At 38.9% G+C, this 25885-nt stretch overlaps 1 protein-coding gene across 1 annotated transcript in view; it reads right to left on the bottom strand.

Annotated features, from left to right (window-relative positions):
• LOC126195678 (hemicentin-2) overlaps positions 1-25885 on the bottom strand; it is a 70519-nt gene that overhangs the window by 4900 nt on the left and 39734 nt on the right. The window contains exons 4-13 of the mRNA XM_049934305.1: positions 21825-22164; positions 15709-15895; positions 15016-15392; positions 13476-13768; positions 12566-12884; positions 11827-12085; positions 10934-11345; positions 8804-8978; positions 7370-7569; positions 2097-2456 (exon numbers count right to left, since the gene is read on the bottom strand). Coding sequence (XP_049790262.1) covers positions 2097-2456; positions 7370-7569; positions 8804-8978; positions 10934-11345; positions 11827-12085; positions 12566-12884; positions 13476-13768; positions 15016-15392; positions 15709-15895; positions 21825-22164 — 2922 coding nt within the window. The remainder of the gene's footprint in view (positions 1-2096; positions 2457-7369; positions 7570-8803; positions 8979-10933; positions 11346-11826; positions 12086-12565; positions 12885-13475; positions 13769-15015; positions 15393-15708; positions 15896-21824; positions 22165-25885) is intronic.

The following is a 25885-nucleotide window of genomic DNA, read 5'->3' as shown; positions in this document are numbered from 1 at the left end:
TTGACATCATCACTCCCAGCAGGACAAAATCTGTGTACCCCATCTGTCTGCAGCTACAGTAAATCTCATGTTCAAACATGAGAACATTTTCTGAATGTTTGCATAGCATGTAACTGAGATGGGATTTGGCCACCAGCGCAGTATTTGCCCAGTTGGATGTGGTTACCTATCCAAAAACCCCACCCAGGCTTGTCGAATCACCAGCCCTCATCGTTAATCCACAATACAGATTTGATCCAAAGTTGGTTCGCCTCCATGAATCCTGGAAGTGGTTCTTTAACATGTCATTCAAATTTTGAACAGAATATTCTGATAGACACTCATTCTTCCCAAAGATGGGAAACAGAAAGAAGTATTTCATACCTGTACTACAGAATAACTGCCATTACATTTTTTTACCTGTCATCTCCAAGTTTAATGTCTGTACGAGGCTGTTTCCTTATTTCCTTCCTGGTGCTCTTTATCCAGCTAATGCTGGATTGGGGCTGGTTGGCACTTCTCCAATTTAGCTATTATTATGATTGAGGTCACCACTCCCAGAAGCTACTGCCAGCTCTTCCCTGGAGAGGAATCCACGAACCTCTACTGTTTGCATCTAGTTTGGTCAAATGTGACATTGTTTTTCAAAGTGTCTGTGAATATGAGACTCTTTATTGCTTTTAAATATCATTGTTCTTCTGGACCGATAACTATTATATTTTCATCACCAACATTTGTAAGCTTAAGCAATGGAAATTCAGAAAGTTACTCATTCAGTCATGAGCTATGATGAACTGCTACTACATATGGGAATCAATATTCATAAATAGATCTACTAAAGGCCTAAGTGTAATGTCTGTCCATTAAACCATTTATGTGGTCCATGCCTTACAAAGACTTATCAACATGCAAACATTCAAAGCAATTATACAAAGCTAATTTTAAAAAAAAATAGTAATATAAAATGTGACACGCTCAACTATTCAACAACAATTTATTGCTTTTTGTGTAGATTAAAATCTCACTGAAAGGCTATAAGGGTGTAAACCAGGAAATGTGATGGAAGAGCCATGAGTTATTCTTCAAGACATCTTCAGGCTATTTCCGTTTTTTACCAAATATGTGGAATTCAGATCTGTACTGAATGATATTAAAAACAGTATCATGAAGGAACAAATTCCATTTTCTCTTTTCATGTCTGGATTTTGAATGTGTATGCTTTAAATGCATCTTGTACTAATGACAATATAGTGGAGATGCTGACTCGCAGATAGGCACAACAAAAGGACTGTCTCAAATGGTGGTTTCAGTTGCCTGAGACTGCAGTCATGTGTATGAGTTGCATTTTCACGTGTGTGTGTGTGTGTGTGTGTGTGTGTCTACATCTGTTGTTGACAAAGGCCTTAATGGCCAAAAGCTTTATTTATTTGTGAGATTCTTTTTGCTGTGCCTATTGCAAGTCAGCATCTCCGCTATATGGAGAGTAGCAACTTTCCTTTTCATAATATTATTAAATTCCATCCTGGATTTTCCATTGTTTGTTATACTAATGATAGTAAATGTGAACATTCATTTGCACAAGTTAGGCGGCATGCAGTACGAATTATAGGTAACAAGTGCATTTTTACTACTACGTGAAGTATGCTTAATTTTCACAAGTGTAATGTAAAAATATTACTTGAACAAACAGATTTCGTAAAATCATGCACGTGAATATTCTAGTAGTTGACTAGTAATTTAATCATGTCATTTTGCAACACTAAAAGAAAATAAGTTGGGTATCATATTGCTGTCATACTAAAGTAAATGATAATGTTGTTGTAGTACAAGAAGAGAAACCACATTTTTTCAAAGGAAGGGAAATGGGAGGAGTTTGGGAAAAAAAGGGCAGGAAAAAAGAATAGGAAGAAGTTTCAATCTTTTCTAGAAAGATTTGAATATTCATGTTTCTTCAATGGACATTTATTTGTTTATGTATTCTCTTTCTAATTCCTTGGCTTATCCTGGAGCCACCTGTTGTTACCAGTCATTTCTTTTACCACCTTAACACATTTGCATCATGTTTAGATAACTGCACATACTTTGCTTTAGGATTATCCAGATTATTGAATTCTCACCGAGGTGCTGATCCATCCTCTTCTTGGATTTGTGGACAGCTGCATAAGGATCATTGTTGAAATCCTGTGGCCTTGGAGGGTTGCTTGGTCCATGATATTCGTGTTCAGTTGCTGAAGCGTGTGGGTAAGGTGCATAATCATCAACACCCCCATAACCTCCATGTGTAAGGGGATCATAACCATAGGTATTCCCCCTGTCTCCCATGCGTTGATGCAGTTCAGCATTGCCACCATTAGCAGCTCCACTGTTGTTATTAGCCTGGGCTGCCATCTTCATTTGCCACAAAGAATCCTGTGAGTTGACTGAACCTCCATTGTTAGAATTGGAGTAGCTGTTGTCCATATAGCCCATATTAACCCCTGTGTATAGAAAATAAAGCTAGTAGCTCATTATCAGCTTACAACATATAGCAGTTCTTGAACAACTGAAGATTTCATATGTCCTACATTAAATACAGTCTACCCACACAGTTTTAGTTAAAAGAACTAAATGCCACAGAGAGGAAACATTATCCACAAGAAATCATTCTAAATGTGCATTCCATCTGAAGTTTGCCTCTAAACTCTGACGCAATTTGGAGTAAGTCTCTGTTGAAAAGATAAATTATGACAGGATGCAGATTACTCTATGCTGATAACACATTATATCTTCAGATGACTGTCTCAATCAAAAGAGAAAAATTCTAAAAAGAGAAGCACAAGGACAGATGGTAATTAGATCATAAGATCTTTGTTCTTGTATATATTGTCTCAGGTCATATTATCACCACTGTTCTCCCTCATTTTACCCTGAACACAAAGCACTTCATGTCCAAACAGAGGAGCTGCCCCAACTAAAATGATGACTAATTTATTTTCCCAGATTCAGTGTGCATACAAAAGGAATGAACATCTGCACAGATGGAAAGAAATTTTGTATTGATATTCACAAATAAATACAATTCCTGTCGATACTGTCTTTCTTTCACCTGCTATCTGACTTATTTACTTTTCTTTTACCAGGGACTTTTTGATTAATTTTTTGGTTTATTACAATTCCTTTTCACACAAAATACCTTCTCTAGCATTATGAAGATGTTGATAGCCAAGTTACATAAAGGGAAAACTAAATCTAAAATAAAATCTAAATTTACAAATAAATAAAACTCACATGCATATGCACAGTCAGTGATATACATGCAAAGCATAACATCATAACTTACAGGATTATGAAATGAATAAACTATTCATGCAAATAATAAACGTAGAACACACACATATTTGCTGTTATTAGGACAGTTATGAAAGTTAATACATATGTTGCCTATATAATGATTTAAGAAAAGATATGTGCACTAAGCACCAAAATCCCATGGGCTGTCCATTTATTACATATGTACCATTTGTTCATAATCTTAATTGTAGCAAGACAAGATTGAAATTCAAATTGTTGGAAAACTTTATGAAATTAAAATTATTTACAGTGATAAACAAATGATTTATTCATGCCAACTGTAAAGACCTCAACACAGTTAAGTTGAATACACTTTTCATTAGTAATGCAAGTCATTTTTGCTGTGAAAGAAATATGTGGTTTGAATCATCCATCTATGTTACTGAGACTTTAAATTGAAAATGAAATTAATTCAAAAAGATAATTCTTTTAACATTAAAATGCCTGTATCATTTGAATAAACACCATATCCCATCTACTACTCTGTATCAAAAAGATGTTATTGCAGATAAATAATGAATTAAATAGAAAAAACAGCATGCCTCAGTCCTTCCATCTCTCCCTTGGGTTTCCTGTATATTCATAATGAAATCTGCATTTGGATGTCCTATCTTCCTTTATTGCAATAACTATCAAATTTTGTTAAATGCAGAACAAATAAATCATAATCCTATGTAACATGGTCTTAAGCACATAATGAAGGTGGGAAGGTGGGACTGAGGATGGAAGCAAAAAATAAGCAATGATCTTTGTTTATTATGCCCACTCTACAGCAGTCCTACATGTACTACTTAATAAAGAAATTTCTCATTTGTTACAGCTTCAGTGCCCAAACAAACGGTGAACTGTTGAGACACAGACAGGCACAGAAAAAAGACTGTTAAACACGTAAACTTTCGGCCACATGGCCTTTTTCTGAAGCAGACAACACACATATTCTCACAAACACAACTCACACCCCTGACTACTATCTCTGGCTGCTAAGGGCGAACAGGCCTTGGCAACCAGAGACAGTGTCTTGTGTGTGAGTTGCATTTGTGTGAAAATGTGTGTTGTCTACTTCAGAAGAAGGAAATTTGACCAAAAGTTTACTTGTTTAACAGTCTTTTTTTCTGTGTCTGTCTGCATCTCAACATCTCCACTGTCTGGTGAGTAGCACTCTACCCTACTCACTGTCATTATTCCATCCCAGATTTTCCATTGTTTCATTGATATTATAGTCACAAGAGGTTTGCATAGTATACCGCTTGTACATTTCTGCACATTTAAATCATGTTGCCAACCTCTGCACCACTTTGAAATCCCGTCAAGATCTGTCTGAATATTTGTGCAGCTTCTTTCAGATAGTTCATCATTATGGATAACTGCATCATCAGTGAAAGCTCTGACGTTGCTATCAGTACTGTCCACAAAAGTAAGGGTTCTTTCATGCCAGCACTTCACTTAATTACAAGACAATTGAGAGTTTCATCATTTCCCCTTTTCCTTTGAAGACAGATTCAAAATCTGCTGCATTCAGACAAATTGTAAGAAAGTTAAATAAAGGACATGTCCTCAGAGACCAAATAGAAAAAATATTATAAGCAAAAACCTTAACATACATTGCAGAAATGAAAAAAGATGCATAAAATGAAATCAGTGTATCAACAGACTGAGGGAAACTTGGTTAAACAAGTAATCAATTATATACCAATAGGAAAGAGGATAACTGAGGAACAAATTGTTTCAGCGACATGAAACAGGCTCTAAGCCTATTCTATGAAGTGAAGAAGAAGAAGACAAAGAAGTTAACATATACACTCATGTTGTTTTTTCCCCTTGAGAAAAGAGTCCAAATTTAGGTTTCCCATGAATGTTGATTTTATAGTGATGATATATTATTTCTCCCAGCACTGAAGGGGAGATCCTGTTGTTATAGTCTTTCTGCAGGACTAATTGATGCAGTCTCCTTGCTAGTCTATCCTGTGAAAACCTCTTCACCTCTGCAGAACTATTGCAATCTACATTCATTTGAAAATGATTACTGTGCACAAACTTTGACTCCATATGGTACCGTTGTGCATGGTGACTGCGTCATCTCTATATATAAAAGATAATGTCCTGACTGACTACCTCATTCACTGGCTCGTCATTACCCAGCCCAAACCACGAAGGACAGAAATTTGAATTTTGGAGATGGTGTCGATCTTATACTGTAGGCACTGTTCAAGAAGTAATTTTTCAAAATTCCACTCCTAAGACATTCAATGGGAGTTGAAAAGATTTTAGAAAAACAGCAGTTTTGAAGCTAGATGTATGAAAAATGGTATTTCGTTTCTCGGTCTGAAATAAAGAAATATGTGTTTGAGCACTTTTGCAAAACTGGGGTGAAAGTATTTTTTTAAATAAATCATTATTAAAGGACTACTAAAATACTTTTAAAGCTACATCTATGAAAATCATTATCTGACTTCTCAGTTATTAATAAAAAAAACTATGTGTTACAGTGTTTTCAGAAATTCAACCCCTGAGAGGGTGAAATAGGGGATAAAATATTTTATGAAAATATTTCTTTATGAAAATAGTTTTAAAAGCTAAATCTACAAAAATTTGAATTTGGCTTCTGGGTTAGAAACAAAAACCATGTGTTTCAATCTTTGGAAATTCAGCCCCTATTACAGTGAAATAGGGGATGAAAGTTTTTATGGAAATATTTCATTACACAAGCATTTTTGAACCTAAATGCATAAAAATTTGTGTCAGGTTTCTCTGTTAGAAATACAAACATTTGCATTTCATTGTTTTTGGAAATTCAACCTCTAAGAGGGTGAAATATTTTGTGAAAATATATCACTGTGAAAGCATTTTTCAAGTTAAATCTCTGAAACTTGGTTTGTGGCTTCTCAGTTAGGAGAAGAAAAAAAGTGTTTCATTGTTTTTGGAAATGCAACCCCTAAGGGGATGAAATAGGGGATGAACATTTTTATGATAATATTTCATTACCAGCTTTTTAAACCTAAATATATGATAACTGGTATTTCTCTTCTCAGTTAGGTATAAAGAAAAATGTATTAGGTAGTGAAGGTTCTACAGAAACATCTCCACAAGAACAGAAAAGGCATGATTAACATAATCTCAGACTTCAGCTAGCAGAATCACATTTTAATAAGAAGTTCATTTGGAAAAACCACTATTCTATGGCCGTAATTAGCAAGAAAAGTTTAGAAAGTGTTGCAGTTTGTGAACAGCAAAACAATTCAATTAAAGAAAAAGAAAAAAAAATCTCTACAGACCATACAGTATATATGAGTGAAGTAGCAGGCTGAGCTAGTATTATTAACAGGAAGGAAAGGAACACAGCAATCAGTCACAATCCCATTGGTTTTTTATTATTCTTGCACATCCAGATTTTACTATAAATGACCATCTTCAGTGCATTTGAATGAGTTATAATCAACAAACTCCCAGCAGTACATGTCACTATACAACTTTTGTTGGTAAACTCGTATAGTGACATGTATTCTGGAAGTTTGTTGCATTATATCTCACTCAAATGCACTGAAAATGGATATCGCTGAAATCTGACTATGCAAGAATTATAAAAAAACCAATGGGATTGTGACTGACTGCTGAATTCCTATTCTTTCTTGGTCTATCTCCACAATTTCTACCCCCTTCATAACCAAATTATCTATTTTTTGATGCCTCAGGATGTGTCCTATCAACCAACCCCTTCTTTAAGTCGAGCTATGCCATACTGCTTTTTTATCCCTAGTTCAATTCAGAATCCCTATGTTAGTGAACTGATCTACCCATTTAATCTACAGCATTCTCTAAAGCAGCACACCTCAAAAGATTCCGTTTTCTTCTCATCCATACTACTCGTAGTCCATTTTTCAATTCAAAGAGGATGACTACTTCAGCAACCACTATTTCAGACAGCAATGTGTTTTATTACAACAAGAAAAAAGCATATATAATTTACTGACACAAACATGCATGTGCAGTTAATGGTTTGGGTGACATAAACAGATGCTCTGATAATGGTTACTTCATAACATTTACTGACAAGTTTACTCACATTCAGCACCATTTATGTTGTGGGCCTGCTGTGTTGGCTGCCCTCCATGGTAACCATAGCCATTTTGTGATGCATAAACAGGATTCTTTGTGGGGTCATCCAGAGCCAGATCAAGAGAATGTTCCAGAGCCTTATTCTCCATACCAGAAGGAGGGTAGTATGGAGGAGGCGGCTGCTGGGCTACAAGGCTAGGCCGAACACTGGAAAAAATTATTCTGTGTTTCAGATGCTGTCTCTATTATACTACTAAGTACATAATAACATTTAAATGCTTCTAACTTTCTACTTAGTTGATAATCAGAATTACACTGTTTGTGACTGAACTGTATTCTTGCTTGACATTGTATTTTACTGATATCTTTGACTGGACCAATGAACATAATATAATTACACAAAAATATAACTGCAATAAAATGACAATGTCATATAGTTGAAGGAAAGAAGAGGCAGGGTGTCAAAATTACATACAGATTCCTATAAACAAAACTGATATAATTTTCTTTTACATGCAACTAACAATGACATTGCCTTTAAAATGTGTGTGTGTGTGTGTGTGTGTGTGTGTGTGTGTGTGTGTGTGTGTGTGTGTGTGTATGTGTGTGTGTGGGCACACATCACCAGCCAAGGAAGCCTACTTATGTAAAGTGCACTAACAACCAGTTACAATTAATGCTAATTTACTCACATTGTTCACTACAGAAACTGATTAATTTTAATTCATATAGACACCACAGTTTTTTTCCTTATACCACCTAACTTCTGTTATCATCTGCAGTTTCATTCTCATACTCATAACTTTACTGACTTCAGAGAACACTATCAGATATCTTAATACTGGAAAAGTTAAAACTGTTCAATGCAAATATTGTTGCTAACCAAAATAGTGATTCACTGAAACATCATTCTCGGCCACTGATTTCCTGCAATTAAAAAATTGGAGCTCTTGAAATCACTCCACTTCATTATTTAATGTATTTGTATTAAAGTATGTAGCCAAGATGCCATAATAAATAATGAATGATAAATTTTCTAGTGCTGTACAGTGTAAAGTAATTTTTAATCTCTAGTTACTTCTGTAGAGTGGTCTTTGCACCACCACCTGTAATTGTTCTGATCCTCCAACATCTGATATGAAATTAAGATGCCAATAATCAAGCCATTCAGAACAGCCCCAGCATAGATTTATGATAATCTAATCAAAGCACATTACATGAATTCTTTGTCACTACTAATAGATATGAACTGATGAATGCTACTGTCAGTGTTCTCATCTTCAAAGCACAGTAAGAATTTCCCTTTTTCAGTTTTTTATGCTGACATGAAAACATATTATCAGTTGAAAGACCATACATTATGACTGAAATGTAGCTTTGAGGTCCATAAAAGAATAAGTATTACTGTTTGTTATTAAATTGACAGACTGATTATACTTACGTTGATGACTCCATCTCGTAATCTTTTGATTTTGTTTTCTTATTCTGATTCTTTTTGCAACGGCAGAAGATGAACACAAGGCCAACAAAAAGCACAAATACAATGCATGACACAATGATTGCAATAAGAGTAGGTGTTGCAATTGCTCCTGCCTTGTTTATGTATGATGGCCCAACTGCATAGAAGAAATGAAAATAAATAAGTTATGCAATTCATAATGGACATTGAAAGAAGACACAGCTATAATACAATCATGAAAGAGGAAAGTAACACATAAATTCATAAAGATCGAACTAAATAATAATATTAGCAGGAGGAAAATTCACTAAATGTGACATATATACCAACTTATTTTTTTATATTATTAAAAGGATAGCTACTCATCATGTAACGGACATGTTGAGTCACAGACAGGCACAAAAAAAGGCTATTAAACACATAAGCTTTCAGCCAGAAGGTCTTCTTCTGAAATAGGCAACACACACACACACACACACACATATACACACACACACACACAAAAGACCACTGTCCCTGGCTGCCTCAGCCACACAGGCCTCAGCAGCCAGAGATAGTGGTCATGTTTGTGTTAGCTGTGTTTGCATGAATGTGTGAGTGTGTATATTGCCTATTTCAGAAGAAGGCCTTCTGGCTGAAAGCTTATGTGTTTAGTAGTCTTTTTGTTGGGCCTGACTGTGACTCAGCACCTCCGCTATATTGTGAGCAGCAATCAATACTTTTCATAATATTGTCATTATTTCATCCTGGATTGTCCGTTGTTCAAACTATTTTTCAATTTATTCAAGAATAAATGAAGAGCAAGTCTGAATATTTCATTTATTTCCCAAATGCTTGTCCTTCATTGCGACATCACTAGATGAAGAGTTCTTTTTTCACCTACTTGAGTTCTTTTTTCACCTACTTGAACACAGCATTGTCTACAAATTTGTACCTTCAGCTTCCTAACCAAATAATAATCAAAATGAAAAAGATCTAGGCTGCATGTGAAATGCTTCTAAACCCCTTATCAAAGGAATCAAAAGCAGTATCATGAATGTATGATGCCTGTGGTATGTAGTAGCTACACTGGTTTTAATTTAAGCTTTAATATCTAATTTATCATGATTCTGTAGCTTTCTTAGAATTCCTCAGTGTCTGCCACTAAAATTTGTTATTAGTAGTTGTTTTGTTGCCAATACTCATCATACAGAACTCCTACACGGTCAAAAAGGTAGCAGTCATGATTCTTTGCTAAGGGTGCAAGACTGAAACTTTCCTGATCAAGGAACTATAGAAAAACTAGAGCCTGGATTCTTCATGTTACTGTGTCTCAGAAGAAGGGGTCTGTCACACGTTCAAGCTGTGAAATTCTCTCTGCTAAATGAATGAGCACTTACTACATAGAGAGAGAGAGAGAGATGTGTATACAGCTTCTGCAACAGTATTATACTGATCTTCTTGATATATCATTTCACTGTGTGGCTCAGTATACAAATTACTACAATAAACTTTGTTCTCTACGCCGTCCTCCCTGCTTCCACATCTATGTGAGAAGCACAGCTTCTCGAATCCTATCACAGCACCTCTTCCATAATTTATACATTCAAAATGGAAGCTTATCTGAAAGCTGCACTCATTTGGTTCAAAACTTCAGCACTATAGTTTATAAAAAGATTAAGACATTTCCTAGGCTGCTTCTCACAAAATCAGAATAGTTTAAGTGTCTGTGGAGAAAATAAAGCTAATAATAGCCAGATACTAAAAAACAGGACAGTATTAATCGAGCACAGCTTCGATACTTTTAAGAGCCATCTGATCTAAATCTTCAATTATGCAAGCAACAGGTTTCAAAAGAAATAGTGGAAAATAAAAATATGACAACAAAAATTACATCTGAGATGCTGAATGATGGAAAGAGCGGTAGTTTTTTTTTTCCCTCATTCGCCAAAGAATGTAGTAATAATATGTACTTCACAGATTCACTATATTCTTATTAATATGGCTGTCAATACAGGAAAATGAGGGAGACAAAGACAAAAGAGACGAGGAGTATCATGCAACTAACTAATCCTTAGATAATATTAGTTTTGTGCCACAATTGGCCTCCACTTTTGTAATGGTTTCACTTACTCTCAGCTTCAGTGTAGTCACTACAGTGTTCTTGTTCTGCAGCAAGGCAGAGCTTGACACGCAGTCGAGGCCGGGGAGTGGAAGAAGTCTCTGCTCCTCCCCGGTTGTACTGTCGGCCTTCTCCAGGTGTTGTGATTGCTGCAGCAGGTGGTAAAACAAGGGATGCAAGTCGAACTTCACTCAGCTGCCCACCAGCTAATGGCAGTCGCTCTACTGGTCGCCAGTCGACACCCCCTGTTGTGGCTTCAACCACACCCAACAGTCGTAAGCATGATGGTGCTGTCAGGACTGACAGAGTTCTACTTTCTGGGTCAAATCCCACTTGCTGTGGTGGAGCAAGTTTATCCACTTTTGTAGTTGCACGCACTTCTGATGAGTAATTGCTGTGGCCTTTACTATTGACAGCACGCACCTTTGAAAGAGAATTTAAGTTAATTTCTTCCATGTTACACAAAAGAATTAATTATAAATGCTGTGATGCTTGTTGTTCCTAGCATGTGACAGTAGATATCAACTTAGTGTTCAGGTTAAATGTTACAGACAATAATGCTTTACAAATAACCTGCATTACACAATATGAATAACATGAAAATACTTACATCTTCATTCTGCAAGCCATTATGAAGGATACTAGAGGAGTTATACATTCATATTTTCCAGTACATGGGGAAATCAGATTTGGACCACATAATGTTAATACTAGTACTGGACCCAAAGTGATAATATGCAGTACATTATTTCTGTTATACCATATTATATGTTAGTGTCTTACATCACTTAAGGAAAATGTTGCATTACAGCATATTTTAATTTTTCCTCAGTTATAAGTTTAATTTCTTCTGAGTTCAGAGGCAACAATAAAGTGATTAAATAGGATTAAATGTAAAACTTACTTTGAAAACATATGTCTGGTGCTGTTCTAGTTCAGTCACATTGCAAGGATTATTTTTGTGGCAGTCCATCTCTTGCCATCCATCACTGTTACTTGCTCTCACAGGGACACCAGTTGTATGGCAATTGCTAGAAACTGCATCATTGCCAGATAATCTTTGGTATGACACGTAGAACTTTGTGTGTTGAAGACCTCCATCAAAGCCTGGCTCCCATCCTATTACTACATAATTTGGTCCAATTTCTGTGGCTTCCACTGATCTATTAAATGTACCAAAATGCATCATTAGACACAGTATCTACTTCAAGTTGCACACACATTAAAAAAACTCAGAAGACAGAAACAGAGAATACAAAAATTAAATTGTGACTACAAGCAGCAACTCAGTTCACACTAAGAAACTCAAGAAGGTTGTCCAGCTTTAGATAAATTATGCTGCCCTTCCCTTGTATTGTCATTGCATCTTAAGTCCACCAACTCCTGTATATTTTACAGGAGATCAGTATTTTAATGAAATGTGGCAGTAATGCACATTTTATTCAGTCATTTATAAAAGCTGAACTTACACCTTCTCGGTATTATTTTTCTTAATTATTCTGGGGATAGTCTACTTTTTCTTGTAAAGAGAGAAAATGGAAGCCGTAAATGAAAATGATAAAATGGATTTTGGAGAATAAAATCAAAATTTTAATTCATTTTACACACCTCCTACCCAAAGAATTACCCTCAGTTTAACTTACCTTGGGTGTTCAGGTAATCCTTTTGGCTGTAATCTAATGGCAGGTTTTATGGATCCAAGGCTGTTCGTCACTCTGCAGTAGTAATCTCCATAATCAGAGCTACGTATTTTTGACACACGAAGTATACTGGTGTAAGTGTCACGGCCTTCAGCTGTATTGTTGATCTCATAGTGACTGCTTGGTAGGAGAGTTGCAGTGTTAGTGCCATAGCTCCACTGGATTTCTGGCCTTGGATATGCTTGTACACGACATACCACTTCTGCAGTCTCTTGAGGATCATATGCAACCTTATCATACTGGTGCAACACAACTGGTGCATCTATGGAATGATATGAATATTGAAGTCAATGATGTGGAAAGAACTCTGTGAGTACCTCAGTGTCATGACATACAGTAAAATCACAAGTAGAATGCAAATAGAAACGTTAATCTAGTGTTTATTTATACAGTCAATCTAGTGTTCATTTATATACACCCTAGAATATATTACCACAATGTAGATAAACACTGCCCTCCCAGCTCCTAAGTCATGAAAAATGTATTGCTTTAGCAACAAGGGCATATTTTAGACTAGTTAGTAGTATTCAGAAAATGCATGTTTACTATGGTTTTTCTTCAAGATAGTTATGACAATACTGCAATCACTAAATTGAATCAAAATTTTAAAAAAGAGGCAAAAAGTAACCTTTTATGTTGATAAGACTATACTCATCATTGTGACTTTAGTGACAATAATTAGAAAAATGTATGCATGAAAGTTTACTTTTTTCAATAACATTATAAAAATCATGGTGATCATTCACATGTCCGTTACAAATTTTGAATCTTGCCTTAAAATTTACATTGAGCCAATACAGATTTTAACTTAATAAGCAATTATACCACTACTTCATGCAGTTTATTAACTTACGTTCGATGAGAAGATGCATGCTGGATTCAGCACGCTTTACTTCATTTTCAAACACACAGGAGTAGACACCACGATCAGAAGGGATCAAAGTATTTCCACCAGGTCGTTTGCTACCAACAAATCTTAATGAACTTTGCACAGTTACAACACCCCGTGGACCAACATTTTCATCGGTGGAGACTTCTAGGAGGCTAGAGTCAGGAGTCAGCTCTCTCCCATCTTTCAGCCATCGAACTACAGGTCTTGGCTTGCCTTGTGCATTACAGACTGCACTAAATTCTGCATCGCCAGCCCTGCACAGACAAATTTTCAACATACTGCAATGTACAGTACAGACAAAATACATGTAAGTAGTCTTAACTAGAAAAATATTATGAAAAAGACAGATTGCTACTCACCATAAAGATCACATGTTGAGTTGCAGGCAGGAACAATTATAATACTGTTACATATAAGCTTTCAGTCATAGCCTTATACAGAGAAGAAAAACACACACACACACACACATTCACACAAGCAAACACACCTCACAGACTCATGACCGCTATCTCTGTCCACTCTAGCCAGACTGCCAAGAACAGCCAGTCTGGCTGGAGTGGATGGAGACAATGATCATGTGTGTGTGAAGTGTGCCTGCTTGTGAGAACGTGGGTGCATTTTTCTTTTCTGAAGAAGGCTTTGAACGAAAGCTTATATATGACAATCTTTCCACTATGTCTGTTTGCAACTCAGTGTGTCATCTTTACAGTGAGAAGCAATCTATTGTTGAAACTACAACCTGGGGTTTCCACTGTCTGAGCTAGTCTTAACTAGAGTTACAGTAGTCAGACCCACAAAGAAACTGATCTACTTTCAGATAAATGAAGAGACTGCAGCAAAAGAAAATCTAAATAAACTGAAAATTAAGGTCTGAGAAATGGCAGTAAATACACAACATGCAGCAGTGACTAAATTCAGCAATAACAGTTATATAAAAGACAACAAAAAGCATTAGTTAAAAGTCTTATTTAAAACTTTACTTGAAAGAAGCTTATTTGCATAAACTGGGAGGACGCCAAAATTATAATTTAGTAATGTACTACCACATTATTTGAAGAATGTCGACAGACTTTACATCAAATAAAATGTAAGTGTTGAAGGGAGATTCTTCTTGTAGAATTTTGGGCGGATGTTCTTTGAGCTGTTTTAACAAAATTATTTGCAATACAATCTACTGTATTTGTTCCTTTGTATGCAATTTTGATGCAGTAGTAGAAATGATTCAGGACTGTATATCTGTCACATTTGCTAATTTTTATTTTGTTTTATTTTATTTTATTTCACATTGATCTGACAATAAATTCAGAGATCAGAAGATTAAAGCCTATCAACAGTTTCAGAAGTTATATGAAGGAGACAGAATAATTGTTACAGTGAGTTTTCATTGCTTCAGTAACACATAATATAAGTGGAACAAAATTATCCCCCCCCCCCCCCCACACACACACACGCACACACACACACCAGAATTCTGCAAAAAAGAGCAACTAAGAACACTTACCTTTTTGTTATGTGTGGCTGCAGTTTGGCAAGAAATCTTGGTGGTTGGTAAACCTCAAGTGTAACCGATGCTGGTTCCCCAGGTCCCATTTCGTTGGTGGCCTGGCACATATAGCGACCCTCAGAGAACAGTTGTGCTGATGGTATGCTGTACTTCGAGCCTGTTGCCAGCACTGTAACTGCATTTCCACCGCTATCACCTATGCCACTACCGCCACCGTCACGCCACCACCTGTACTGAGGCACTGGCCAGCCAGGAGGATTTGTTGAGCAAGTCAGGGTCACACCTGATCCCTCCTGTGCAACAGGACGATCTGGAGAGATGGAAGCTTGGCCTGGTCGGTGCCGCACCAGGAGTGATATGCTCGCATTTCCCACCTGCAATTTGAAAGATCAGATAGAATGTTTTTCTTTTAACTAACTCTCATTCATTTCAATAGGAAATTATTAATAGGCAGAAACTGGTCAGTACTTCCTGTCAGTAGCTACACTTCCTAGCATTGGCAACAGAAACACTTGTAGCTAATGACATTAATTGTAGCTTTTAGAATGGAACTATGCATCCTTTCTTCAAGGAGAAAAGAATGACTTCTTAGAAAGGGAGGGAGGTTTGGGTGGAGGTCACTTAGACCTCAGGTTGAGAGTGACACATCTATTGTGTATTCAATATAAGAATATTATTAATCCAACATACCTTCTCAAGTCGTCCTCTGCGGGGTCCTGATGGATTGAGGTAATTCACAGCTCTGCAGGTGTATGTACCAGCAGCCTCAGCTGTTATTCGACTCAGCAAGAGAGTATGACCATTCTGACGAAATTCAGGGTGTCCCTCTCGTACCCACTCAACTGTGACAGGGGCTGGATTGCTTGAGACATTGCATCTGAAAGGTACAAATATAAATTTCTAGTTACTTATTTCCAGAATCAGACTAAACAATTCAGTGGAAAACGTACAAAATGCAGTCCACAAGTCACCTATATGAAATGAACAAGTTTAATTTCTCATCATCTCTGTCAAGTACAAAATGAATTCGTAGAGTACTTTTTCCACAACTTTTCAAACTCAGGAAAATCAAAATGGCTGGCACATATGTTTTATGTTATTCTGGCTTACAATTTATCCACTGTCAAGTACAGCTCAACATTTTAACACATGCACAGAAGTAAAATTCTCAATCTTAGAACTATACTACTGCAGATACTTCAGAACAACAAAAATGATTGTTTTTTTCTAATATTCATGGAATTGTGTATTTTCTATGGGTTCCTGAAGATAAAACTATTAATCAGCATTATTAAATTGAGATTCTTGCTCAACTCCATGAGAAAATAAGAAAAAGCGACCTAAATTGGAAGAACAATCATGAGTTCTGTACCAAGACAATGCGTCAGCTCATGCCACATTGTCTGTTAGGAGGTTACTAATGAAGTACAGCATCTCAGTGTTAGACCACCCACATTATTCACCTGATCTACCCCCATATGACTTTTCTATTCCCCGAGCTCAAATCTGCATTAAAGGAACAAGATTTCAGTCTGTTGAAGCAGTAAGAGAAAAATCAGCATGTGCAATTAAGGAGCTCACAGAGAAATACTTCCAGTGCTGTTTTCATCAATGGAAAACTCACATGGAGCATTCCAGGGGGAGAGGTGTATACTGAGGGTTACAATAACAAAATATGTATGTTTTTATAGTAAAATGCTTTACAGCAGTAGTCCCGTTGTTTTACAGCCACACTTCGTACATTACAGATGCATCCATTATACTCACCTGCAAAAATATGCATATGACACAACCCTCATGTGTCCACAAGGAAAGGGGCCAGTGTGTGCAGAGGAAGAACATTCTTTCTGACAGGCAGCTGAAACCACCCCACGGGATATCCCAGCCAGCAGTGCCATATGACATTCTAATTTTTTTAATGGGAGCGTTGTATAAGGGGTGGTCGCAAAGTTTGCAGCCCGAGATAGTTACTGTAATGTCTCACACAAATAACACCACCTATTTTTATGTTGACTCTTTGTGGACATGCAAGTCAAATTTTGAGACTCCAGCTTCATTAGTTTTGCCGCTAGGTTGCATTGTATACTATAGTGTATGTGAAATGGCAAATATCAAGAGAATCAAGAACTGTGCTGTGACTGTATATCTTCATTTGAAGGGAATGATGACCAAGGAAATTGCAGAGAACATGCGGAATACAGGGCAGCACTCCGTCTTATGCAACACTGAAAAACTAGATCGCCAACTTCAAATGTGGAAGAAAAGTGTGGAAGATGCGCCAAGGAGCAGAAGGCATGTCACTGTTGCCACTGTTGCAACAATGACAGCAATTCATAATACAATTTTGCAGGATTGTCGAACAAGGTTGCAGCACATTGAAACCACATTTGGAATCTCCCATAGGTGTGCTCATGCCATTGTTGTGGGTATTTTGGGAATGCAGGAAGTTTCATCTCAGTGGGTCCCAAAAGACTTGAATGCAGATCAGAAATGGGAGCAGTGTTGTGAAGAAATCATCCGCCAATTTGAAGTGGATGAAGATGGCTTTCTGCAAGGTATGTGACAATGGATGAAACATGGGTTCATCAGTTTGATCCTGAGACAAAACAATGGTCACAGCAATGGAAAGATCCTTCATCCCCAATCCAAAAAAATTCCGGGTGCAAAAATCAGCCAGTATGGTGATGGCATCAGTTTTCTGGGATGCAGAAGGGATAATTTTGGTGGAAAAGGGTGTAACTATCAATGCATCATACTACTGCACCCTCCTGCACTGTTTGAGAGAAGAGATAAAGAAAGAAAGGTGCACAAATTGGCGCACAGAGTTCTTTTGCATCAGGACAATGCACTGGCGCACAAAGCAGCTGCAACACTGGAAACTCTGCATGACTGCGGGTTTGAATTGTTACATCATCTGCCATATTCTCCAGATTTGGCTCCATCAGACATTTTTTCTTTTCCAAAACCTGAAAAAAACCCTCAGAGGATGACAATTTGACAATGATGATGGAGTGATTGATGCTGTGAGCACTTGGTTGGAGTCAAAATCAAAGACATTTTATTTGAATGGTTTGCATAAATTATCTGAGGATACCCACAAGAGTATTAGTGTACATGTGTATTATACTGAAAAATAAATTGGTATTATGAAATTTCTGTCATTCTTTACTTGTTAGGCTAGAAAATTTTCAATTCCTCCCCCCCCCCCTCCCTCTCTGTACACATCAATTTTGAGATACCCTCAGACAGGAAAATGAAAAGGATTGAGGTCAGGTGCTTGACCTATCCATCTCGAACCACACTGGTTTATCAGATGTAACCTTACATCAGCAGAAAAATGTTGCTCTAGCCCATTGCGCATGCACCACATTCACCAGTGTTGCGTAAGGTAGGCCACGAGTGAAATCTGAGCACAGTTAGTTGCGGAATTAACTAAAACATCTACATTTCAAATAAATTTGTACTAAGAAGGACAACATTTCATACAAAAGTCAGTGATGGCTCCTAATCAGACACTCGTTGTTATCTTGCAAATGGCTCATTTGCAGCCTCATGTTTAAGGGAATGTTTTGCAGCTGTTATCATATACTTATGTAGCATCAGTTTTTGCTGTTAATTCTAATCCACCCTGTACATTTCATTAAAATTTTCACAGAAAACCTTGAAAGACATCAGGAATTATCTTAAATGGAAACAAACTGTTTCATTCCTGGATCATTTATTTCTATTATAGAGGGATGTCTATGTAGTACTTATTTTAAAAGAAAAAAAACAACCCACAATAACTAGACTTAGATTTATTTCAAGGGGCTTATCGAGAGTTGAAGGAAAGGCAATTTGTGTGTGATAGTGTGCTGAGGGGGGAGGGGGGGTGGGCACCAAATGATATGTGCCTTGTGGGGAAAAATTTTCTCGAACTGCCCCTCTGGTACTGTGCACACCACTACACACTACTTGATGAAAAGTATCTGGACACCCCTATATAATGTGGAATTGACCTCTATATCTCTCAGGAGGTGAACTTGATGTATAAGAAGAAGTGGGAAGTTCTGTGTTGTCAGTAGAGAATCAGTAACAGCAGAACATGTCGAACAGGAGACTTAAGTGATTTCAAAAACATACTAGTCATTGGATGTCACCTGAATAACAACTAAGTAAGGGACATTTCAATCATTCTAAAGCTGCCCCAGTCAATTGTTAGTGATTTGACTGTGAAGTGAAAACACTAAGGAACAACCAAAACTAAACCAATGCACATGCATACCTCATGTATTACAGACAGACCATTGAACATTGTGGATGGTGCTTGTAAAAAATATCACATGCAATCTGTGAAAGGAATCGATTGTTATTCCCAAAGTGCTACCAGCACTCTTGATAGCACAATGACTGTGCGTAGAGAGTTAAAAAGGATTTGGTACAACGGTTGAGGAATTCCTCATAAGCCACACATTTCTGAAGTCAATGGTGAGCAACACTTGAGATGATGTAAAGAGCAATGCCACTGGACACTGGATGATGAGAAATGGGTGATTCGGAGTGGTGAATCGTGCTATACCGTGTGGCAATCTTGTGTAAGGGTATGTGTTTGGCGAATGCCTGGATAATACTACCAGTCACCATGTGTAGTGTCAACAGTCAAGTACGGAAAAGGGGGTATTATAGAATAGGTGTGCTTTTGTGATCAGTGTGTGCTCCCTTATTGCACTTAAGAAAATACTAATTTTGGAAGGATATGAACACAATTGTCTGTTAACAACTGCATTCCTAAAATGGTCTGGTCCACCCAGAATCCAGACCTGAACCCAACGGGACACCTTTTGGGTGAGTCGGAATGTCAGCTTCACTCCTCAGATCCCAATGTCCAATATCATAATGTTCTCTGGTTTCAATTCTTGAGGAAGAACAAGCTGTCATTCCTCCACAGGCATCCAGACACCTAACTGAAAGCATCACAGAGTACAATCCATCTTACACTGAGGTGACAAGAGACATGGAATAGCGACATGCACGTATAGAGGTGGTGGAAGTATCACATACACAAGGTGTAAAAGGACAGAGAGTTGCTGCAGCTGTCATTTGTACTCAGGTGACTCATATGAAAAGTTTTCAACTGATTACGGCTGCATGGCAGGAATTTACAGACTCTGAATGTGGAATGGTAGTTGGAGCTAGATGCGTAGGAGATTCCGTTTCAGAAACAACAAAAGCAACACTGCATGAAATAGTCACAGAAATTAATGTGGGATGAATGACGAACATATTCATTAGGACAGTGCAGCAAAATATGGCGTTATTGAGCTACGGTAGAAGATGACTGATGCAAGTGCCTACGGTAACAGCACAAAATCGTCTGCAGTGCCTGTCCTGGGCTCGTAGTTTCAGTTGGTACGAGTGGGTGGTAGGGTTTGAGAGTGGTGCAGACCCCAAGAAGCTGTGGACTCAAATTGTTTACAAGGCACTATGCAAGCTGTTGGTGGCTCCATAACAGTGTGGGTTGCACTTACACGAAATGGACTGGGTCCTCTAGTCCAACTGAACTGATTATTCCAGAATGAGATTTTCACTCTGCAGCAGAGTGTGCGCTGATATGAAACTTCCTGGCAGATTAAAACTGCGTGTCAGACCGAGACTCGAATTCGGGACCTTTGCCTTTCGCGGGTAAGTGCTCTACCATCTGAGCTACCCGAGCACGACTCACGTCCCGATCTCAGAGCTTTACTTCTGCCAGTACCTCGTCTCCTACCTTCCAAACTTTACAGAAGCTCTCCTGCGAACCTTGGAGAACTAGCACTCCTGAAAGAAAGGATATTGCGGAAACATGGCTTAGCCACAGCCTGGGGGATGTTTCCAGAATGAGATTTTCACTCTGCAGTAGAGTTTTGGTCCGGCACACAGTTTTAATCTACCAGGAAGTTTGAACTGATTATTGATTGGAAGTGGTTATGTTCAGCTACTGGGAGACCACTGCAGCCAAACAAAGGTGGAATTTTTATGGAGGACAATGTGCCATATCACCAAGCCACAATCGGTTTGAAGAGTATCTCGGACAATTCGAGAGAACGATTTGGTCACCCAGATCGCCCGACTCAAATCTTGTCGGAGATTTACCGGACGTAATTGACGGGCCAGTTCGTGCACCGTATTGGGCTCTGGCAACACTTTCTGAATTACAGACCACTATGGAGAAAGCCATGTTCAGTATTTCTGCCAGGGACTTCCCGACGACTTGTCGAGTCAGTGCCGCGTCCAGTTGCTGCAATGTGATGGGCAGGAGGAGGTCTGTCATGATATTATAAGGTATTCCACGACTTTTTTCACCTAGTGTACTGGCAAAGGATGGGCACATACCTTATTAATGTCCACTAATAGGTGCCTGGACTCTTTCGATCAGATGTGGTCTGTTTGACTTTGTCCAAATTAGTTGGTTGGTTGTTTGGGGGAAGAGACCAAACAGCGAGGTTATCGGTCTCATAGGATTAGGGAAGGAAGTCTGCTGTGCCCTTTCAAAGGAACCATCCCGGCATTTGCCTGGAGCAGTTTAGGGAAATCAAGGAAAACCTAAATCAGGATGGCCGGACGCGGGATTGAACCGTCGTCCTTCCGAATGCGAGTCCCAAATTAGTCTGTCGGTCTGTTTGCAGGGGGTATTGAGAGTTTGGTTTGGGATGATCATTTGTCTGGGTGGGTGGAGGGAGCAAGACAGGGGAGGGGACAGGACGGGCGAGGTGTGGTGGTGCCCTCCCTTGCCCCTCGATGGCCGAGCCCTCGGAGAAGCGTGCAGGATCTGGGGGGGGGGGTCTCACCTGATCTTGACGGTCTCGCCCTCCTCGACCTCGCGGTGGCTGACGGTACCTCCGGCGCCGCTGTCGATGGAAACCATGGGCGCGTACAGCACCTCGAGCAGCACGTCGGCCTGGCCTGGGCGGTCGAGCCCGTTGCTGGCGGAACAGGTGTAGCGGCCCGCGTCCTGCAGCGTGACGCGCGACACCGTCAGCTGCTCGGTGCTCGCCATGACGCGGCCCTCGCGCGACCACTCGATGGAGGTGGCGCGCGGCCGCGCGTCCACGGAGCACCGCAGCGTGGCCGTGCCGTCGCGCTCCACGCGGTACGGGTTCTCCGGGCCCACCTCCACGCGCGGGAAGTCTGCACACCCGTAACGACACTCGCTCAGTCCTGCACTTAGGTATTCAAATCACTGTCACCCTGCAGGCGCTCGATCAGCCACCAATCTGGAAATAACTAAACGAACTCCTGCAAAACACAATATCTAAACTTCTTGAAACAATCGCTGGTCCCTTCCAAATTGCATCTGGAGTCAGATAAGGAGGCAGTTTGCCTCCAGTATTATTCAACTGTGTGAAGAGGTTGAAAAATCAGCCAACCAGAGGCAAACAAAGATTTATTAGCCCTTGGCTAGGTTTCGATGTTTGTAAAAAATCTTCTTCAGGAGTAGTGGCTCTGAAGAAGATATTTGTAAACAATCCTAAATAGCAACACAACTATGAGAGTAATTAAGCGATCTAGGAGAGAGGCGTCATGTTTCAACATTTAACACAAAAATCATAAAGGTACCAAACCATCGACAATTATAAAATTAAATGACAACTTTTCCTCGCACAAATAACATTTGAAGAACTCATTATCGAAGACCGTGAAATACGTCCGGCTCTCCCAATAGTTTTTCATGTCGTCAATAACTTTTTGGAAAACTGATATGAGGACTGTTCAAACTTCGGTTATTTCCATACAGTTACATATCAACTGCCAAATGATGTTTTGCCATTTGGGGTTTAGAGGCGAATTCTTATTTCATATTGTTACCTCCATGTCAAGAGAAGATATTCCCACTGAGGCATTATAACGAAAAACAGTAGGCTACTGCAGTTGTTTTCACAGGAACACGTTATTTTCATCGAAGCACGAATACTGTATAGTTGGACACCGCGAGCACGTAGTACGCGCTTTCGCAAACAGATGGCGCGCAAGGCTGGCAATTAGCTTTAGTTGTTATTTAAGAAACTGCTTATACTGTAGAAATCTTTCACTTTCCTGCGTTGAACGGGAAAAAGAGTGAAGGCAATTCCCTGCAATTGGTAATTATTACCTTTGTAACTGAAAATTAATACAGTAACAATGCCCAAAGCTATCATTTGTGTTTGTGGAACGGGATGCGGAGCATCAGACGAAGAAAAATACCGTATATGAATAGTGTACGTTCTATTCCTTCTTTGGTATTGAGCGTTGTTATCACTTTACCTGGTTACCTAGAAACAGCAAATGCAGAAGAATGGAATACATTATTTTGTAAGTTTGTTCACGTAGCGTTGAAAAGTTACGCTTCCGGACATTAATTTCTTCTGAAAATGGTACCTTCTCGTTACTCACACCGTCATGAAAATCTTTAGTACGAAACAGAATTCCTTCACTTATTAATTCAGAAGTTATTAAGGTCTACAGACCAATATGTCACTTGCTAGGCAAAAGAAACCACCCATCGTTAAGCCAGAAAGCACACGCAAGGTTCGGCCTGAAAGACCAGAAGCCTGAGGCATGTGCGCACTAGCTCATCACAACCATAGCTCATTCGATATGCGCCCGTGTTCACCAGCGCTTGGCGAAGAGCAGATGAACCGATATCCGTAGCCTGACGTGTCTACCGCGCTGGCGGGAAGGGGGCATTTCATAGCGCTTCCGCATTAAGGCTAATGCTTGGCACATTAGTTATTTATGGGCCGTTGCTCTGATGTCCTTTGGTGTCGTAGCGCTAAATTGTCTCGTGGAGTGTCGTGTTCCCCCACAGGTGGCAAGCTATTAGTAATTTGCAGGGGACCACATTTCTGTATAGCCAGAGCCGACTATATTGGGCTCGTTCTCAAGGAAGGGCTTTTTAAAAATTCACCGGCCCTGTAAAGCAGACGGCGGCACAAGGGCTATCCCGGGAGTGGCGTTAATGGGTTTCTCGCCCAGGCGTCCTCTCTGGGCACTTTTAAGAGGGTTCGACACCAACAGCATTTCTTCTGCCTCAAGGAAGCCGACAGAACTGAAGGGAGTGCCAGAAAACATACAACCGGCTGTACGAAACAAGTTTGGCACCCAGGAAGTCTGCATTATTCATCATTGTCGTTAACAGAGTTCGAATGTTTTCGGTCTGGATGCAATCTGAGTGCGACTACTGATTCGCGGAAATATGGGAGGAAATTATTGCAAAAAATAGAATCGCATCTATGATACAAACGACATTAAAGATGGTAAATAATAATAAAGTTCAAGCCGAAGTAAAACATACTACCAGCAGAGGCAACATTTTCTGATGATATTGTGTGTTCTTATGTGGAATGGGTTGCTACAGGGGCCTTCCTAGAAAAAATGGTCTAAATTATTTGCTATTAGAAATACTGCTGTAATTTCTACAGAAAGTGCTTGATGCCTGGTGCAAAAGCACTTCGCTCATATCACGTCAATCGACAGAACAGCTATTTTGTCTTCGTTTCCGTGTTGTTTTGTGGCCGTATTGTTATACACCCGTTTTGTTATGCGCTCTAGTATTAATAAATCTGCAATTGTATGCACAGTGCATCTCTGTAGTGCCGACAGTAATGTGGTGCTTCTTTAATCAGTTGCTGTTGTCTTAGTGCTAAACATATGTAAAGTAAAAGGAGACAGTATACCATGAAATTTCGTGCATAAATAAATTAATTTGCAGGCTGGCTAGAAAGCATTCAAGGCGATGACACAAGAACATACTGTAAATTTTGCCGTAATATTTTGTTAGCGTGTTCTGTGCAATAGTAAGCCAAAGTGAAGAAAAAAAAAAACACAGGGCAGCGGCAGCACCATTGTCAATAAACAAAAATACCTTACAAAACCGTGAAAGAGTATTCAGAAGTGAATCTGGCTGAGGGTTCCATTGCATTATTTGTTTCCACCATTGTCCGATCATGTAATGACATCACTCAAATGATTTGTGCATGAGTTAATTTACAGGCAGTAATATTACCAGAAAACTTAAAATACTTAGAACAAAATGTAGTGCAGCTATAAAACATATAATAAGGCGGTATTTTGTGGATATCTAGCAGTTACGTCAAGCCTGCCTACAACCTGTCGAAGTCATTGAAGAATTGTTGTTGTTGTTGTGGTCTTCAGTCCTGAGACTGGTTTGATGCAGCTCTCCATTCTACTCTATCCTGTGCAAGCTTCTTCATCTCCCAGTACCTACTGCAGCCTACATCCTTCTGAATCTTGGTCTCCCTCTTCGATTTTTAACCTCCACGCTGCCCTCCAATACTAAATTGGTGATCCCTCGATGTCTCCGAACATGTCCTACCAACCGATCCCTTCTTTTAGTCAAGTTGTGCCACAGGCTCCTCTTCTCCCCAATTCTATTCAATACCTCCTCATTAGTTATGTGATCTACCCATCTAATCTTCAGCATTCATCTGTAGCACCACATTTCGAAAGCTTCTATTCTCTTCTTGTCCAAACTATCTATCGTCTACGTTTCACTTCCATACATGGCTACACTCCATACAAATACTTTCAGAAACGACTTCCTGACATTTAAATCTATACTCGACGTTAGCAAATTTTTCTTCTTCAGAAACGCTTTCCTTGCCATTGCCAGTCTACATTTTATATGCTCTCTACTCCGACCGTCATCAGTTATTTTGCTCCCCAAATAGCAAAACTCCTTTACTACTTTAAGTGTCTCATTTCCTAATCTAATTCCCTCAGCATCACCCGACTTAATTCGACTACATTCCATTATCCTCGTTTTGCTTTTGTTGACGTTCATCTTATACCCTCCTTTCAAGACACTGTCCATTCCGTTCAACTGCTCTTCCAAGTCCTTTGCTGTCTCTGA

This window comes from Schistocerca nitens, chromosome 7 (genome assembly GCF_023898315.1).
Source record: "Schistocerca nitens isolate TAMUIC-IGC-003100 chromosome 7, iqSchNite1.1, whole genome shotgun sequence".
Taxonomy (NCBI): domain Eukaryota; kingdom Metazoa; phylum Arthropoda; class Insecta; order Orthoptera; family Acrididae; genus Schistocerca; species Schistocerca nitens.
This window is presented reverse-complemented; position numbering and strand designations above follow the sequence as displayed.